This window comes from Cibotium barometz, chromosome 44 (assembly GCF_041138505.1).
Source record: "Cibotium barometz isolate CiBa-2024 chromosome 44, ASM4113850v1, whole genome shotgun sequence".
In the NCBI taxonomy this organism is placed as follows: Eukaryota; Viridiplantae; Streptophyta; class Polypodiopsida; order Cyatheales; family Cibotiaceae; genus Cibotium; species Cibotium barometz.
Window position 1 is genome coordinate 12,171,463 of NC_141089.1, and position 17,870 is coordinate 12,189,332.

The following is a 17,870-nucleotide window of genomic DNA, read 5'->3' on the forward strand; positions in this document are numbered from 1 at the left end:
GGAACATGATGTGAAATTTCACATGATTGACTCATGGCAGAGCATGGTTGCGCAACTCTGTGTATAAAGATTTGTCTTTCCTAGCATACTTTTACCCTCACTGTTATTGAGTCCTAATTTTTTAAGAGATGTAAACCTCCAAAACACAGCCAATTGTTTTAAATGTTGTTTAAAGGGGAGTAGAGCCCTTTAGAAATAACCTATTTAAAAAAGGGCTTTCCGAATGTTAAGAATTTTTTACAGCCACTACGTTATGTTGAAAGTAATTTCTTTCAAATCTAACAGTGAAAGAAGGAAATGAAAAATGAATAGTATCCTAGAGGCACAAAAAATGGTTTTTTTTTCTACAAGACTAATGTCATGTAGAATCACCAAAATATGTTGCCATGCAAGAATTAAAACCTCTCTCTCTCTCTCTCTCCCCCACTTGCAAAAGTGGCCCCTTTCCAATTACAGCTCGTTTGACCAATCTCATACAGTAAACTCATCTCCTGAAATCGAATATGGCATACGAGACTCAATCATGCAAGCATGCATCTATACAAGAAAATGGAAAAAAAAGGTCATAGCATTGGACTATATGAGGCCCAAGCATGCAAGCACATGACTGATCTTGTCAAAAAGAGCTGAGAGGAAGAGAGATTCATTCAAAGCCACAGTCAAAAGATGGATCCTCGAGAAAGAGATGAAGTTCACTGTTTGATGCCTAGAGAGAGAGAGAGAGAGAGAGAGAGAGAGAGACTTCTCCAAATACAGCAAAAACACAAAAATTGTGGACACGATCTACCACCCTCTCTTATCAAGAAGTCTTTGCAAGATGGATGGCATAATTGATGAGATTACAAGCTCTAGCTTAACTCATGTTTAAAAATGCTAGAAACCTGATCATACTGTAGTGGGCTCTCTTACCCCTCTTTAAATCCAATAAACATCATATACACAAGTAGACTCGAGGCTTTCAAACCCTTCTCCCAGGTCCATTAATACATACATACATGACTCCTGTTATTTGAATGATTGCTGGCAATAAAGGTGCAGGATAGCCATAGCAAAAGGATTGTTGGGAGATTGGTGCAAGCCAAAGCTCCGTGGGTTATTTAATCCCACACATGATAAAAGGCAGAATAACACAATCTTATAACAAGGATTCCACATTCAGTCTTTGCTTTATCCAACATGGCGCCTTTCGGGGTAAGGGGGGGTGAAAAGTGATTGCCAGCATCGATGGTGGGTGGCTGGAGTAGGATCATCCCAGCATGTTGCACACAAGGATCCCAATGATGGCAGCTTCATGGGGTTAGATGGTTTATATATAAAAGGAAGTGCACATTTTCACCAATTTCCATTATTCTTCATGCATTCAAGGATCAAAGACATTTTGTAAGGGGGAGTAACAGTAAGAGACTTCTCAATGGGTTTTGCCTTGCATTGGGCTACCTCTCAAGGCAAACATGTGGCTTAGAAGCTTGGCACTGAACATATTCTTATTTTTCACCAACAGCCTTTTGGAGTCGCTTCAGAAGATTCAGGCCAAAAACAGAGTCTTCACAATTAACCTTCACTAGAACCGGTAAATCATTGCTGCGCTCAGTGGGGCTATGTGCCTCTAATGTTATAGTCGCCAAGCACAGCATTGATTCCGTCAAAGTCTCCCCACTGAACTTCAAGTGGACACTCCAAGCGTCATCACTGATAACTCCTGGAAATACAGGGATTGTAGCCGTAACTAAGAAGGCATTAACATGGCTTACTACTCTCAATGCAATCAATCTTGCAAGGGAGAGCATTTCTTCATCAGCTTCTGGTACCCCTTTGTTTTGACCTCTCATAGGCCTCTCTATAGAGCACCTGCTAAGCAATCACGACGATGACACATTCAAATCACCATACAGAAATCAATAAGAAAAGTAGAAGCACGATACCACACCTGCGTGTAGTCTCAAACATGCCTAATAGTCTTGATTCTGCAGCCGTAAACTCCTCAGACGTCAGCACCTTTGGTCTCAGAAAGGCACCAATATCTGGCACCAATTTCACTGGATAACACTTCGTGTTGCAGTAAACAGCTAGCTTCACCGGCACCAGCTGCTGATGGAAATCCACATATAAGTCACCCTCCCTCACTCGTTGAGGATTGAGGGTCTCTATCTCTTGCGATGGGATAACAAGTCCTCCAGATCTGAAAGTTGGAGATTATCACATTCAAATGCAAACGATTTCATTTCACAATGTCTTTTTCATTGATATGTTAGACAAAGTGGGGTTTAGTGACTGCTTACTTGATCAAAACATCATCTCTTGAGGTTTCCAACCCTGTAACAGCTGCCTCCGACTCCCAATCCTTTACATAGATAGCAGATAGCACATCTGATGACCTATTGGCAATATAAAGCTTCACCCATACCATGTTATGGTGGTTTGCTGGAACCACAAAACAGTAAGAGTACATCACCTCCAATCCCTCTCCATTTGTGAAGTCCAGCAAGGTCATCTTTCTGGGCTGTGTGTGTATGGAATCTAGCGAGAGAGTCACAAAGCCTGTAGGCGTCCTGAGCTCCTGAGACGATTGCTTTGTGCTTTCCAGGCTACCAGATCCAAGCCAAGATTCCAAGTCCTCAGAAGATCTCAAACTTAGCCCAGTTCTAACAGACTGCTGAGCATCTACTTCCTCACTTCTTGATGCAGAAGTTTGGTAGTTGACATCAACTTCATTATCAGACAAGCATATCAACGGTCCAACTGCTGCGTCTTGACGTATTGTGCTTCCTGAGTCACCTTGAAGGCTCATGTTGTGCTTTGGTGTCCCACTTGAGCTCATGCTCCCGCTTTCACTCACACCTGTGTGAGCTATGCCATTATCTAACCTATTACGCCTAGTTGTCAACAAGCCACTGTCATCATCATCACTGCCAGTATTGCTTGAACTTGAAGAATAACTTTCACTGTAATCACTCTCCTCACCAAGCTCTTCAGGTCTTCCTTGTCTTGATCCCAGCACAGTACTGGGAAAAACCTCAACAATGCCAGTAGCATCTATCGGTGACTGGCCAGGGTCTTCGAGGCTGCAAGGCTCAGGGAGTGGTTTGTACCCAGGAGCATTATGATGTACAATATGGGACATGGAACCAGGTAAGAATGTTCGATCTAGTGAGGTGGACATATTAAAAGATGCCGATTTTGTCGAACTTAAAACATGGCCAGCCAACATCCTGAGTGTGTTTCTAGAAGCTTCCTCAGACCCTTCGAGCTCATGAAAGAAAGTTGCTCCCAAATTAATAACACGTACTTTGGCCAGGCTGACTTTGTTCAACAATTCAGATATTTCCAAATTGTCACAGGATGTGGCTTTTATGTGCAGGCCTATGAGCTGCTTGAGCATGCGAGCCCGATCACGAACATCATAGTTTATGTCACAGCTTCCAAGGTCAAGTATGTATGCCAATGCCAGTAAAGCAGGCTTGATAGTAGACGTACCCAAAACTTCCCACGATTGCACCACTATCTGCAATACATTTCACCAAGTAATTATTCTTTCAAGTTCAACATCTATGTATCACTGTATTAATGTACGAGCATATACACACATGCACACATGTGCATAAGTAATTATATATGTATGTGTGTGTATGAAGGTACGTACCCATGTATTAATGACTTAATGCCGTTACATATGTACATGCATATGTAAGGTGTTCATGTAAGGCAGCAACGGAGAGGTATAACCTTGTTGCAGTATTACCTTGGGAATACAGTTAAGAATCTGCAGCTTGGACTCAGCCTCCTCATTTACAAAACATGCTGCAAGATAACTAAAAATGGCAGGCAACATGTCTTTAATCAGAGCACTGTTGCTGCTGTACTCTCCTATCATCCAAACCACAACAGCACGAGCTGCAGTCACCCTGATAAGGTCAAGGTCACGTACAAGCCGAGCAAAAACCTGGGCGCCATCCATTGAATTGTCAATTACCATTTTCAAAAGCATATTAACACCTACAAACACCTCCAGAGAAGACATTATTGAATTCATTAAAGCTTTGACTGCCCTAACAACACCTTAATCAGGGAGAAAACAAGGATCAAATCATATAGTAGAGCCTTATATCTAAGAAGTTTGCAGCTGATGGTACCTTCTCGACTTCTTTGAAGTGTTGAGATGCAACGGATCTTATCGCAAGCACAGCTTGGGTAACCACAGCCGCCTCTCTGTCTTCTTCTGAACCATTACAGCTTTGTGAGTCTCTAAACTTTTTTAGCGGTGCTACCTTTATCGTGCCACCTTTTTTGGGCCTCAGCACATCTCCATCACTAGCAGAAATGTTGCAACTTCCCCTGGCAAGGGTGAGGAGTCCTTCCATACAAGTTGAAGCAATGGAAGGATGTCTTCCAGCACATTTTCCTATCACACTCACGGCATTGGCGGCAAATTGGCGATCAGGATCACAGACATATGCCTGCATTATTTTAACAATGAGCTTGAGTAACAAAATCCCATAAACAAGGCATATTATGAGAAACTAATCCATTATCAACTTGGGATTTCAAACACTTTTTGTGCATCCATGCATGTGAATGCCGGGATACAAGTTCAAGTGCTCGATTTGCTGACGTTAACCCCTGCTCCACAATCTAATGTTGAATGGCAAAAATCCATTTCCCAGCATGCTTACAAGACTTCCCTAATTATCCAGATTTCTACATTCAATGCGGGTAAGGGTGAGTCCGGTGACTCCCTTAGGTGTTGCCTTTGCTATGGATTAGCTGAAAAAACTAATCCATTATTAACTTGGGATTTCAAACACTTTTTGTGCATGTATGCATGTGTGCATGTGAATGCCTGGATACAAGTTCAGGTGCTCAATTGGTGGCGTTAACCCCTGCTCCACAATCCAATACAGCAATGTTGAATGGCAAAAATCCCTTTCCCAACATGCTTACGAGACTTCCCTAATTATCCAGATTTCTACATTCAGTGTGGGTAAGGGTGAGTCTGGTGACTCCCTTAGGTGTGCCTTTGCTATGGATTAGCTGAACTTTCAAGTCAAGATACTCAATAACTTAAACAGGAAACTCTTCTCTACAGTCATTACAGACAACCCTAACTATGAATCTACTCACCGACATCCAGAATGTCCCTCCTAGCTCTATTTCACATAATGAAATCCATGCCTGGACACCAGACAAGTGGAAGAAGACATGGGGACAGGTCCATAAGGATTGATTAAGAAAAAGCACCATTCTTGGTCAAAAAGCAAGAAAAAGCAAAAAGTCAAACAGGGTTGACCATGAGCCAAGGGCACCATTGAAAAGAGGAGACTAAGCCGGACCAAAAAGCTAAAAGACGCTTTCTCAAAAAGCAGCTCTAGGGCCAAAAAGCAAGGCCTTGAAGTTGTAAAAGCACAAATCAAGAACTTTGGCTATTATTAATAATATTTAATAAAAAGACAAAAGCAAAGCAAAAGCATTACTTTTTGGCAAAAAGCAAGGCTTCCCCAAGTATAAAATAAGCATGAGCCTCTCTTGAGCATCAAGTTGAAGAAGAACCTCTTCATCGTGTTGCCATCTTCGTTCAAGCGTGGAGATTATCTTCTTCATCATCATCTATGAACCAAATCATGGAGTTTTTCATCGCTACCCACTCATTTCAGAGCACCTCCAGCAACTGCAGTGCCACATCACCATCTTTCAATGTGAGTGTACGCATAGTTGTCACGGTACGAAAATACGATACCGTACGGTACGATACCGTACGGGAATATTCGGTACGATATGAAATTTTGGGATACGGTACGATAAAATACGGTTTTTATTTTTTACACTTACAAGCTATGGAGCTTCAAGCTTGAATGTGAGGGAAGGTTGGGAGGGGAGGAGTCTACAGTGCTTGAGAAACCAGTACATGGATATGTGTCTCTCCCGGTTGGATCTCCCGATTGTCTCCAAAAAAGAACATGGATGGGTAATGCAATACCAAAGGTCTCCCAGTGTAGCGTTTATGACTAAGGGACCGTCCTTGCACAAATACGAGGAGTGCATCTAGGGTGATAAGTTTAGGGACTCCTCTCTAGATCAAAATGGCCATGTCCAAATGTTCTCCCTCGTGCATAACTTGAGAATCTAATTGTCTAGCCTACCTATACCAGGGATCCCCAAGTGATGTAGCAAGATTCTCTCATCCTACCAATCAAGTGTACACTACCAGTCTACCTCGCCAGATTTTTTAGGTCTCTCCACAACCCCATATGGAATACTGAGTGGACACGAAAGTTGCGAAGTATTGCGAGCATTTGGGATCTTCGTAAAGCAGGGTTTCTATTTTTTTTTTAGCATTTGGAATTTTTTTTTCAAGGAAAATTTTTTTTTGGGGGGAAAAAAAAAACTAACTAACTAACTCGTACCGTACGACTCGTACGTACGAACAGGTTCGTACGCGTGCGAGAAACAACTATGAGTGTACGGATCTGTACAGTTGTACGGACAGAAAATTCCAAAAACCCTAAAAACTGCTTTTTGGAGGTTTTTATCGCCCGAAAACCATTAAAACACGTTTTATATCAGTTTTCTTGCCATAAAAAGCTTCTCTAGGTTTTTCAACATTCGACAAGGCTATAGGACTTGTGGAGATTATTCATGGGATGTGCGAGTGGATTTAGAGCTTGGACATGGAAGCTTGAACTTGAGCATAGACATGAAGAACTTGGACATAGAGCTTGGACATGAAGCTTGGACATGAACATGGAACACAGAGCTTAGACATGGAGCTTGAACTTGAGCATAGACATGAAGAACTTGGACATAGAGCTTGGGCATGAAGCTTGGACATGAACATGGAACACAGAGCTTAGACATGGAGCTTGGATTTTAGACTGGGATTTGGACTTGGACTTGGATTTGGATTCATTGGACTTGGGATCCACTGTATTGGATATTGGATCTAGTACTAGCCCAGTGAAAGATACTTGTGGGTCATCCCCGTCATGTGCTCGACATCAGAGATCTTGTGCATTGACATCGACATCGACTTGGATATCCTACATCGGCATATTTGTTTGTTTTGTATTCATTGATTGTATTAATCCTGGCCAGTGTGCCCATGGATTGTTCCTGAATAAATTCCTGAAAGGGGGAAGGGCCTGTTCCCCGCTCAATGTGGTGTACTGTGCAAGATCCCCATTCCCTTTTCTGTCTCCCCTCTCTCTTTATATTTTTATCTCTTGGACAAGTGGTTGAGTCTGTCACTGCACGCCCCGTTGGGCTTACACAGAAGACAAGATTCCATGAGGCATGGCAGAAGACGAAGGCATTCACATATTCACGTGAGAAGTACTGCAACCAGGTACCTGTAGTGGCCTCTCGCCTTTTGTGCAGAGCACAGTTCTCTAAGCTCATGGTGCTCCAGCTACTATGATAGCTAAAGAATGATCTATGTGTTTTCTAACTCTATGTACTTGTGTATAAGTGTATGCGCATCTTGGCCATGTTAGTGACACTAACTACTCAACTGTTCTTGATCTTGCCAGCTCACTGTAATGGCCATGAGCGTTGCTATAGGGTGGCTCATGGTTCTTCCGCCTTCATCACTAACTACTTAACTGTTCTTGATCTTGCCAGCTCACTACAATGGCCATGAGCGCTGCTATAGGGTGGCTCATGGTTCTTCCGCCTTCATCATTAGGGGGAAGGGCATGGATACATCTGACAATTCTTCCAAGATCTCTGGGAGTTGTCGAGATACCTGGCCAGGATGTGAGTGGCTGGAAACTACAACACTCTTCCCCTTCTATTTCTACCCTTCAGGTTTGCCTGGCTGTAGCTCTGGTTGGGGCCTTCTCGCATCCGGGCCTTGCCCTTTTGGTTTGGATGCTACTAGAAGACGCATCCTTTGGCGCTACAAGCTCCATATATTGTGCAGACCCCACCTCATACCATATTTCCATCGGCTCACTCACAGTTGGTAAGTGTGCAGGTATAGATGTCAAGAGTCTGCCTGGTCTAAACCCACCCATGATCTCCTAAACACCGGCTAATCCGTGATTAAAACTAGGTGTGGCAAAGAAAAGCTCAGCACCCTAAACACTGGCTAATCCGTGATTAAAACTAGGTGTGGCAGAAAAAACCTCACCACCCAACCGTGGGCCTACATCGTGTAGAGATTTAGGGTTTACACAGACAAGGGAACAGCTAAGGTGGATGAAACCTATCCATGGTGTGTGTGTTTAGAGAGAGAGAGAGAGAGAGAGAGAGAGAGAGAGAGAGAGAAACGTGAGAAAGCTCAACAGACAGGGAATTGCACGACTCAACGATGATTAGATTGATTGATATAGATTCTTCACCAACTACAATGCTTTTGTAGGCTTAGAGCCTTATTTTTTTACCCATTCACACACATTCATATGGTGACACATGCAACATGTGATGACATCACTACTTACTAGATTGAGACAAAGGAGCATTGCCCAGTATACTATGAAATTCCTGGGAGATTTCAGTGTCTGCTTCATGAGGGATTTGGTCGACTCTCCAAGATCATTGACTTCCCGGACCAGCGTTGCGTAGGGCTCTTCTTGCTTGAGGTCTGCAGACACGGACACTTTCTTGAGAGACCTTCAGCACCAACCACCCCAACCCCTCCCTCGCCAACCAACCATCACCAACTTCTTCCAAACCCAGGAGTTGGAGAAAACCAAACAGTGGATCCTGTGGACCCACCTCGAGCTGTCCCCTCATTAGCTCCAGATTGTATCACTTTGGTCTCGTAGGCCCATTGGGTCTTTAGTAGGCACTTAATCTCTCTCTCTCTCTCTCTCTCTCTCTCTCTCCATACAGATACACATGTCACATGCTATGCGTATCACCATCGGCCAGCTCAGGGTATCCTCCCACCGCCTCAAAGTAGAGACTGGCATAGCTGAGGATATCCCACATGAGGAGAGGACATGCACAGTATGCACCACAAGAGCAGTAGAGGATGAGGCCCATAATAAGTTCAGTTGCCCGGCTTACTACGAGATACGGGGGTGATTCCATTGCCTCTTCTGAAAGGGATTCGGACCACCCACATGAGTGATACAGTTTGAGGATCAGAGGTGCTTGGGCATGTACTTGATGGAGCTCAGATGACACAGGGACATAGTGTTGAGGTAGCATACTGAGAGACAGCCCCAGCTCTGACAGGCAAATCACAGAGAGCCATCACAGATTTCTTTGTGGTACAAACATCCACATCGGAATCCACTGCCCACAACAGTTCCTCTACTACGACATCAGAGCCCACCACTCGTATCCATGCACTAGCTCCACGCCCCAAAGGAGTTCTTAGCGAGAGAGCTCGATCCATTCTGCGAGCCAGACATCCCCGACCCAAAGCATCAGGTCCCTCCACCACACAGAGAGAAATTCGTGAGGTTCTCCGCCGACATGACACGCTCCCATCACAGAGGCCTAACATTCACTCCACCATCAGATCGGTTCTGGCCGATGCGGGTATCATCACTAGCTGATCACAGCATATCTCACTCTACACATGATCATCTATTGATCACATGTACTATCATATGTTTTCATTTTACTTTTTCTTTCAGTTTTCCATGGCTCAGTATATCCATGGTTACCATTGTATGACTTTTGGTCTCATAGGCCCTTGGGATCTTCCATAGACGTTAATATAACTCTCTCTCTCTCTCTCTCTCTCTCTCTCTCTCTCTCTCTCTCTCATAAAATCCTACAATGGCACCGGACTACTTCCACTCAACCATCAAACTAAGTGGACCTAGGCGGCCTCTTGGCAGCTACCCTTGATTGGCCCATGGCTGATAGGCACCCTAAGAACTTTGTACATTACGTCATCTATCAATTAGCTCTATCACTATACCTAGTTGTTACCCTTTTACATTCAGTTCATTTCATTTTTGTACTATCGAGAATGAGATATGTCATGGTAACACTTCGGTCTCATAGGCCAATTTGGCCTTTGTAGACATTTAATATAACTTTCTTTCTCTAGCTCATAAGCCCCAGATTCAGGAGATCCTCGCCCTTGGCCACATCCTCACAGTAGATTTTTCATCTTGTATAATCTCAAAGTCTGAGATCTTAGCTTTTAGTTTTCAGTTTTACTTTACTCGTCTTATCTTTTTTCATCCATTACGAGATTTCATGGACACTATGTATACATCATCCCACATTCATTTATGAGGATGTAAATGTCTGAGGAGGGGAAGTGTTTTACATACTTGATGCTAACCTTGGGTTAGTGGACCTAATCTAGGGGATAAGGAGCCTTGGGATTAGGGATGTCGGCTGTTTCTAAAGGTTAAGGCTCATAAATGATGACCCCATAAGTTATGGCTATTTATAGCTATAGGATGCACTTATATAAGTGGGGGTTGGTTGAGTGTACACTTTGGATGAATTCAGTGGATGCACCTTCTAGAGGGTGAGGGTGATCGGATTTCAAGCACATGAGTGGCACATTGACCCCCCTCCGGCCAAGGTGGCCAGGGAGAGACTAGCGTTTATGGATTTGGGAGAGCTGGCCCCTCGTGCGCCTCCAATGGGACCCCAGGGAGTGGACTTGGCATGATCCTACGGACAAGCAGGAGACACTGGGTATCCCATCTTCGCATATACCGCACGGCTAGGCCGCAGGACCTAAATGCCCAAGGTCAGGGGCACCCCGGCAACAGTAGGACCTTAGCAATCACAAGGCCTCTCACAGCGTTTTCTCTCATATTTTTGGAAGAGGCTCTGGGACAGTTTTCGGTCTCGAAATTCTGGCTATAATAAGCCATTGGGCACCCTTCCTGTTGGAGGACAGCTCCTATGGGTAAATTGTTGGCATCAGTAATCACCTCAAAAGGATCATCCCATGAAGCCAATTTGAGAACCACAGACTCGGAGGCAACTTTCTTCATTGCATGGAATGCCTCGAGTGCTTTGCCCGTGAGGACACTTTCTGTCGAAGCGTCTTCATGCCCTTGAGCAAATCTGCAAGAGATGATGCAAGGTCAAAAAAATTGTCCATATATGAATTGTATGCTTGACAGAGACCTACAAAACAGCAGATCTCCTAAGCATTTTTGGAAACATTCCATTCAAGAATTGCCCTTACCATTTCAGCGTCGAGGCTAATCCCGTCTGCACAGATAACATATCCTAGATAATGAAATTCTTACAGTCCAAATTCGCTCTTTTTTGCATTGATGTAGTATGCATTGTCCACAAAAGTTGCAAGACATTTTTAACATCCTGCTCATGCTACTCTCTAGTAGTAGAAAAGATGAGCAAATCATCTAAAAAGATGAACACACTTCCTATGAGCTCCACAAATACCCGCCCGAAACATCTTGTTAAGCATCACCAGTGCATTGTGAAGCCGAATGGCATCACCACAAACTCGTAGTGGTCGCGTTCAGTCCTAAAGGTTGTTTTTGATATGTCAGCCGTAAAGATCCAAACCTGATGATAGCTACTCTTGAGATCTATCTTCAAAAAGAACTTTGCATCACTGAGTCACTCAAGGATATACTCAATCTTGGGCATTGGAAACTTGTCTTTCACTATGAGCTTATTAAGTACCCTCTAGTCCAAGCAAAATCACGCGGACTTGTCTTTCTTCTGCACAAATAGGATTGGTGCAGCAAAGGGCGAGAATGAGGGCCAGATAAATCCAGCTCAGAGTAACTGGGAAAGTTGTTGCTCCAGTTCGCCCTCCAATGCCTTAGAAAGGCGATAGGGGAACTTACTGGGCGGTTCTGTCTCGAGGACCAACTCAATGCGATGATCCTCAGGATGAGTGGGTGGGAGCTACAGCAAGACACCATCCTTTAGCACAATGTCTTGAAACTGTGCTAGGAAACCATCCAGTTGTTGCTTCAAAGGAGTTGCTAATTGAACAACAAACTATTGGCTACTACGAACATAAATCAAAGCGCACTCGGCTCCTTTTCTGATAGCTCGATGGGCTTGGATGTGTGAGATGAGTGGAATACCTAAAATGCGTATATCCCCACAAATTAAGACACGCTCAGCAACACCATCAACAATAGTGAAAGTGTCCTGCCTCTAATTAGAAATGGGTGCATAATCCCTAAACCACTGAATGCCAAGAATCATATCACACCCCAAAAGAGGTGAGACAATGAAGTCTCATTGAAATGTGGCCATTTGAACCACTGTTGAGCCTTATGAGATATGTGAGTGCGAACATCCAGATTACTCAAACCTTATGAGATATGTGAGTGTGAACATCCAGATTACTGATGGATTACATGTAACAGCTTTTTGATCTCATAGACCCTTCAGGTCTTTCGTAGATGTCAATAACATCTCTCTCTTGCTCTCTCTCATATGTCTACCTAGGGGTTACTTCTACCCGTCCTATTTTTATTCTCTTACCACTTTCTGGGGAGATAGAGAAACGGGATTACACCACCACATGCAATTGGCAAATGGTAACTGTCAATGAACTATGTTTTCTAGTGGTTTCTACAAGTTTTTACAATTTATAAAATATAAATTTTTCCAGACCTCGTGGGTTTCTAAGCCGAAGGAACCTTGTGACTAGCATGAACCAACATCCACCAACTCTTTGTCATACAAACAGATGCCCGTTGTGTCTGCTCCATTCCATCTGGCTACCAGCTCTTTTGAAGTAATTTTTTTCAGACGCGTTTCATGTCTGCTGAGGTTTGCTTACACTATTTAGTAGAATAAACCATTGAAAAGATCATGAAACATAATCATGAAACTAAAATCAATTCAAAGAGAAATTGACAACATCTACTAAGCAAATTTCACTTATCCACATAAAGATTCCAACAAAGTATTTATTTTTGTCTAACAAAAGGATCATGAAGCTTGCCTGCAATTCTTGCAGTATGGCAGTGATGGAGGATTCAGTTGCAATCAAGGCCAAAATGTCCAGTTTCATTGCCCTGATTTGATGGGTGTCCGATGACCGTATGAAAAATTCTTCATAAAAGTCTTCAAACAAATAAGATTTTGCTTGCACAAGTGTTACCAGATTGGCCATTACCTATAAATGACATTCCTGCCTTGTTACTGAAAAGCACATAAAAAGCACAACCAGAAGTACTCACAAACTTCAATGAAAACTATCATGATAACAGGACAAAGTCCTCTCACAGGTCAAACAAGTCTAAACTACGGCCCAACATGGACTGTATCCAAGACAAGGTATATGAATGTTCTTCAAACACCCAGTGCTACCTAAGTCTCCTCCAAGCAGCATGCAGGCCCATCATGGCCAGCCAGCAGATGAAGAAGATAAAGATGCTAAACTTGAAGGCGTAGAGCATGGATGTAAGCTGTAATACAGACGATACAACCAAGACCAGCATGCAAATGGTGCATATAGGAATGGCTAGCATGCACCAAGTGTGGAGGCACATAAAGGAAGCAATGACAGTAGACTCAGGATAATGTTAGACTCAGGATAATGTAAGTTAGAGGCAGACATGAAAGTTATTTGGAAGCCAACTCTGGTAGAACCAAAATATTTGCATGCTTAATTTTAAAATACTCACTTCCAAAGAAACCTAGAAGCAAAGCCTTCAAGCCTTTTTCTTTAATATAAAGCCAAGGTAAGAGCTTCTAGCGGGTACACAACACTTGTTAGGATAATAATTTTAGGCCCGCCTCACCATTAAATTAAGAGCATCCCAAGCCAAATCATTTCGTCATGCTGATAGAAAATGTACTCTCCACTTTCTTAATTGCATTTGATGTTACCATTGAGAATTCGATATGCTCTTACCACATATTGAGAATCATATGAGGACCTCATAAGAAACAGCAATGGCTTCACTATCTTTTTCAGCTCTGCTTTGGGAGCCAGAAGCCAGTGAACTCCGGCAGCTGCCAAGACCACTGCACTGTTGCGGCTCCACAGCAGGGGTAATGTACACTGCAGTAATAACCGTGTATTATCCGGCACCTTTTCTTCACGAACTTCATCTTTTCTCACATCTGGCACATAGTCTTCAGTCCTGGCTGACCTCGAAAAGCCTGTCCTCCCCTCTGTGGAGAATACAAGATTACATTATAATATTTTATCTTTTAAGTGACTTCAGAAGGCAAGACAAAACCTACTTTGTTTGCCTCTCCTTTGCTTAACATACCTTTTTCCTCACTTTCTGCATGATACCCATGTCTTCCAACGACATAGCGAAGAAGAATGTCAACTAAAAGCACCTGACCCCATTCCTCAACATCTGGAAGTGAGTCGCAGAGCTCCCGAAACCTCTGTGACACTAAACTGTAACGTTCGGGACAGACTACAGTAAACGCCGCAGCTGATGCTCCAAGAACACCAGCTGACTTGTCATCAAGCAGCATGCCTATCAGCTACAGCAGAAATAATGTGATTTAGTATCAAAGGCACCTAAATACCATGAATTGAGACATGCATACCCATGCAAACCAAGCAGCACCTCTTCCAGAGCATCAAGATACTGTTCCTTATTCAAGGCATAAAGCTTCGGAATGGCATTGGCAGCACACCGCCGCACATATGGTGATGGATCTTTGGCACACTTTTGGACCGCCATCATCATCAGTGGGACTACCACATGAACTCTGATACCACACATAGCACGCAAGGCCCATGCACGAACCAGTGGATTGAAATCGACCAAGTCTTTTTGGAAAGTGTTGATCGACAATAAGGCTTCATCAGGGCGCCTGCATATAGCGACTTCTATTAGAAATGACCCAAAAATTTACTGCACAAGCTTCAGACTCTACACTTCTATCAAGTCTAGCATACATAGAGCCAAAGATACAAGACCAAGGTCTGATGGAAGCCCGAGATGGAGCTCTCCCCATCCCTGCCTGTCGCCCCCGCACCCCCCCCCCCGGCCCAAAGTGCGCCTCACTGCCTTCGCCATCTTCCATCCACCCTTCCGGATCTTCCCACCCGCTGCCTCCCCACACCCCTGTCGTCTGTTCACCATCTCCTTCCCGCTTTCTGCCAACCCTTTCGACCATCTTCCGGTGACAATTTTCCACCAACCGCACCATTTTGATTCCCGATGGAGCTGGTTGGAAGATTACTTGCTCTATATTATATGATCTACTGTGCTTTCTCCATTCTATAACAACAAAAAGCATAAAAGAAAAATAATACACATTTTCTTAAAAATTATTACCTACTTACAATGTTGTGGTAGTACAAATGTATCACGACTTTGTTGAGTCGATAGCAAAGAATCCGCTTTTCTCTCTTTTGATTGTTGTATTTGGACCATTATAAACCATTGCCTTGGCTTCTTTTTTCCTTGTTTTTCTTTTTCCTCCTCCTGACCTCCATCCCCCACAGCCCCTTCCGCCCTTTTTGTTTTTTGACCCTCCATTCTGCACCTTCCCCTATCTGTCAAGTTTCAATGATCAGGTTGCAGTTATTTCGGCAAGCGTCGACCCCCTTTGGTCTTCACGCCTTCAGAAACGTTTCCATGGCGTCTGCTCCGTCGTCCCAGACTGAGGCTACCGTCCCTTGTCTTTCTTTTTCTGAAGCGGAACTCCAGCTCCTCGCTTCGGCAGTCACCTCCAAGGAAGCCTCCACCTTGGTTTGCAAGATTGTTGGTAGCCACTGGGTGCGCGGACGGCTCAGGGATCTATTGCAAGCTAGCATGCGCTGAGCCCCATCGCACTACGTACAGCCCATGCCTTCTTTGCAAGGTGCCAACACGGCTTCGACCAAGCAACCGACCCCTTGGCTAGTGTCTCAGGCTTCCCATCACAGTCTGCTTTCGTGGCATTAGGAAGGAATATCTTCTATTCATCCCAATGATAGGTGGTGTTATTGGGAGAGTGCTGGAATCCCCCCCACCGTGTCCTCGGTTCTAGCTCAAAAGGCAGGGATTCCCTCTCTTCACATCTGCACAGCCTCTCCAAAGACAGTCGCTTCCATGTCTCCATGGAACTAGAGAGTTGAGTACTCTGGCCTCCCCAGGCAACGCTTCATTTGGAATTTTGGTGTCAGATGGGACATCTTACTAGAGCTGTCCCCATCCTCACTTGCCACCAACAGTCCCCCTCCTTCCCGTGTCGCCTCTCTCCGTCCTCGTTCCACCATCCTACTGCTCCTCCACCCATCGTTCTCCCGCACGCCGCTTCATTGCCCACCCATCCGCCCTTCCTCCTTCCAGTGCCCTTTTTCCGCCAACCTCCTCTCTACGTTAGCTTCAATTTTCCTCCTTTTTTTCCTCCGCCTCGCCTCCATCTCCCACAACCCATTCTGCCCCTGTTTGCTTTTTGCCCCTCCTTTCTGACCCTTCCTCTCCCTTCCCCTATCCATCAAGTTTCAACAATTGGGTTGTAGCTATTTCAGCGAGCATAGGACTCCATGGCGTCCGCTCCGCCATCCCCGATTGAGGCCGCCGTCCCTTGCCTTTCTTTTTCTAAAGCGGAACTCCATCTCCTCACTTCGACAATCGCCTCCTTGGAGGCCTCCACCTTGGTTTGCAAGATTGTTGATAGCTACCTAATGCACGGACAGCTCAGGGATCTATTGCAGGCTAGCCTAATCAACGAGTCTGGCAAGATCGCTCTTATTCACCCTTTGGTTGAGTTTGATTCACCGCCAGCATCAAATCATAGTCACATGGAACGGGAAATGGGAACAGGGAACGGGGACGGAAAAGATTGAGAATGGCCATTCCCTGTGACTATAGAGTGACATGGGACGAGAATGGGAACGGGAAGATGCTGCCATCCCCAACATTCCCAAGTCTAAAAATGCCCATTCCCTGTGAGTTGAGCCCCGTCGCACTGCGTATGGCCCATTCCTTCTTTGCAAGGTGGCAGCGCGGCTTTGACCAAGCATCCGATCCCCCTCGCTGGCATCTCAAGCTTTCCCATCACAATCTACTTTCGTGGCCTTAGGAAGGAATATCTTCCACTCGTCCTGGTGATGATAAGTGGTGTTTTCGGGAGAGTGATGGAATCCCCCTCACTGCCGCCTCAGTTCTAGCTCAAAAGGCAGGGATTCCCTCCCTTCGCATCTACACAGCCTCTCCGGAGACAATTCCACATGCAATATCTTTTTTTTCCCTTTTTCCTCCGCCTAGCCTCCATCTCCGCCTGGCCTCCATCTCCGACAGCCCCTTCCACACCTTTTTGCTTTTTGCCCCTCCGTTCTACGCCCTTCCTCTCCCTTCCCCTATCCATCAAGTTTCAATGATCGGGTTGCAACTATTTCGGCGAGCGTCGGCTTCCTTTGGTTTTCACTCCTCCACGAGGACTCCATGGCGTCCGCTCCATCATCCCCGACTGAGGCTGTCGTCCCTTGCCGCTCTTTTTCTGAAGCGGAACTCCAGCTCCTCGCTTCAACAATCGCCTCCACCCTAGTTTGCAAGATTGTTGGTAGCCGCCCGGCGTGCTAACAGCTCAAGGATCTATTGCACACAAGCCTCATTGACGAGCTTGGCAAGATGACTGATATTCATCCTTTGGGGCGTGGATACTGCTAGGTTGAGTTTGATTCGCCACCAGCATCGGATAGAGTCATGCAACTGAGCCCCGTCACACTGCGTACGGCCTAGGCCTTCTTTGCAAGGTGGCAACCTGGCTTAGACCAAGCATCTGACCCCTTGGTTGGTGTCTCAAGCTTTCCAGTCACAGTCTACTTTCGTTGCCTTACGAAGGAAAATCTTCCACTCCTCCCAGACAGGTGGTGTTATGGGGAGAGTGATGGAATCTCCCCCACCATCGCCTTGATTCTCGCTCTGAAGGTAGGGATTCCCTCGCTTCGCATCTACACAACCTCTTCGAAGATAGCTCCACATGCCATATCGCTTCCGTGCCACCGTGGGACTCCTATTTTGTAGAGAGTTGAGTACTCTGGCCTT

At 44.8% G+C, this 17,870-nt stretch overlaps 1 protein-coding gene across 2 annotated transcripts in view; it reads right to left on the reverse strand.

Annotated features, from left to right (window-relative positions):
• Window positions 1-887: 887 nt before the first annotated feature.
• Window positions 888-17,870, reverse strand: part of PAT2 (protein affected trafficking 2) — an 80,656-nt gene continuing 63,673 nt past the window's right edge. Inside the window, exons 1-10 of one of the 2 annotated variants that reach the window (XM_086782244.1) lie at window positions 15,179-15,197; window positions 14,454-14,703; window positions 14,142-14,367; window positions 13,778-14,040; window positions 12,863-13,036; window positions 4,131-4,454; window positions 3,740-3,940; window positions 2,280-3,502; window positions 1,928-2,179; window positions 888-1,848 (exon numbers count right to left, since the gene is read on the reverse strand). In XM_086782244.1, the coding sequence (XP_086638370.1) occupies window positions 1,485-1,848; window positions 1,928-2,179; window positions 2,280-3,502; window positions 3,740-3,940; window positions 4,131-4,454; window positions 12,863-13,036; window positions 13,778-14,040; window positions 14,142-14,367; window positions 14,454-14,612 (3,186 nt within the window). In that variant the 5' untranslated portion in view covers window positions 14,613-14,703; window positions 15,179-15,197 and the 3' untranslated portion in view covers window positions 888-1,484. Of the gene's footprint in view, window positions 1,849-1,927; window positions 2,180-2,279; window positions 3,503-3,739; window positions 3,941-4,130; window positions 4,455-12,862; window positions 13,037-13,777; window positions 14,041-14,141; window positions 14,368-14,453; window positions 14,704-15,178; window positions 15,198-17,870 lie in introns of those variants that run through there. The other variant, XM_086782243.1, reaches the window with a different exon arrangement.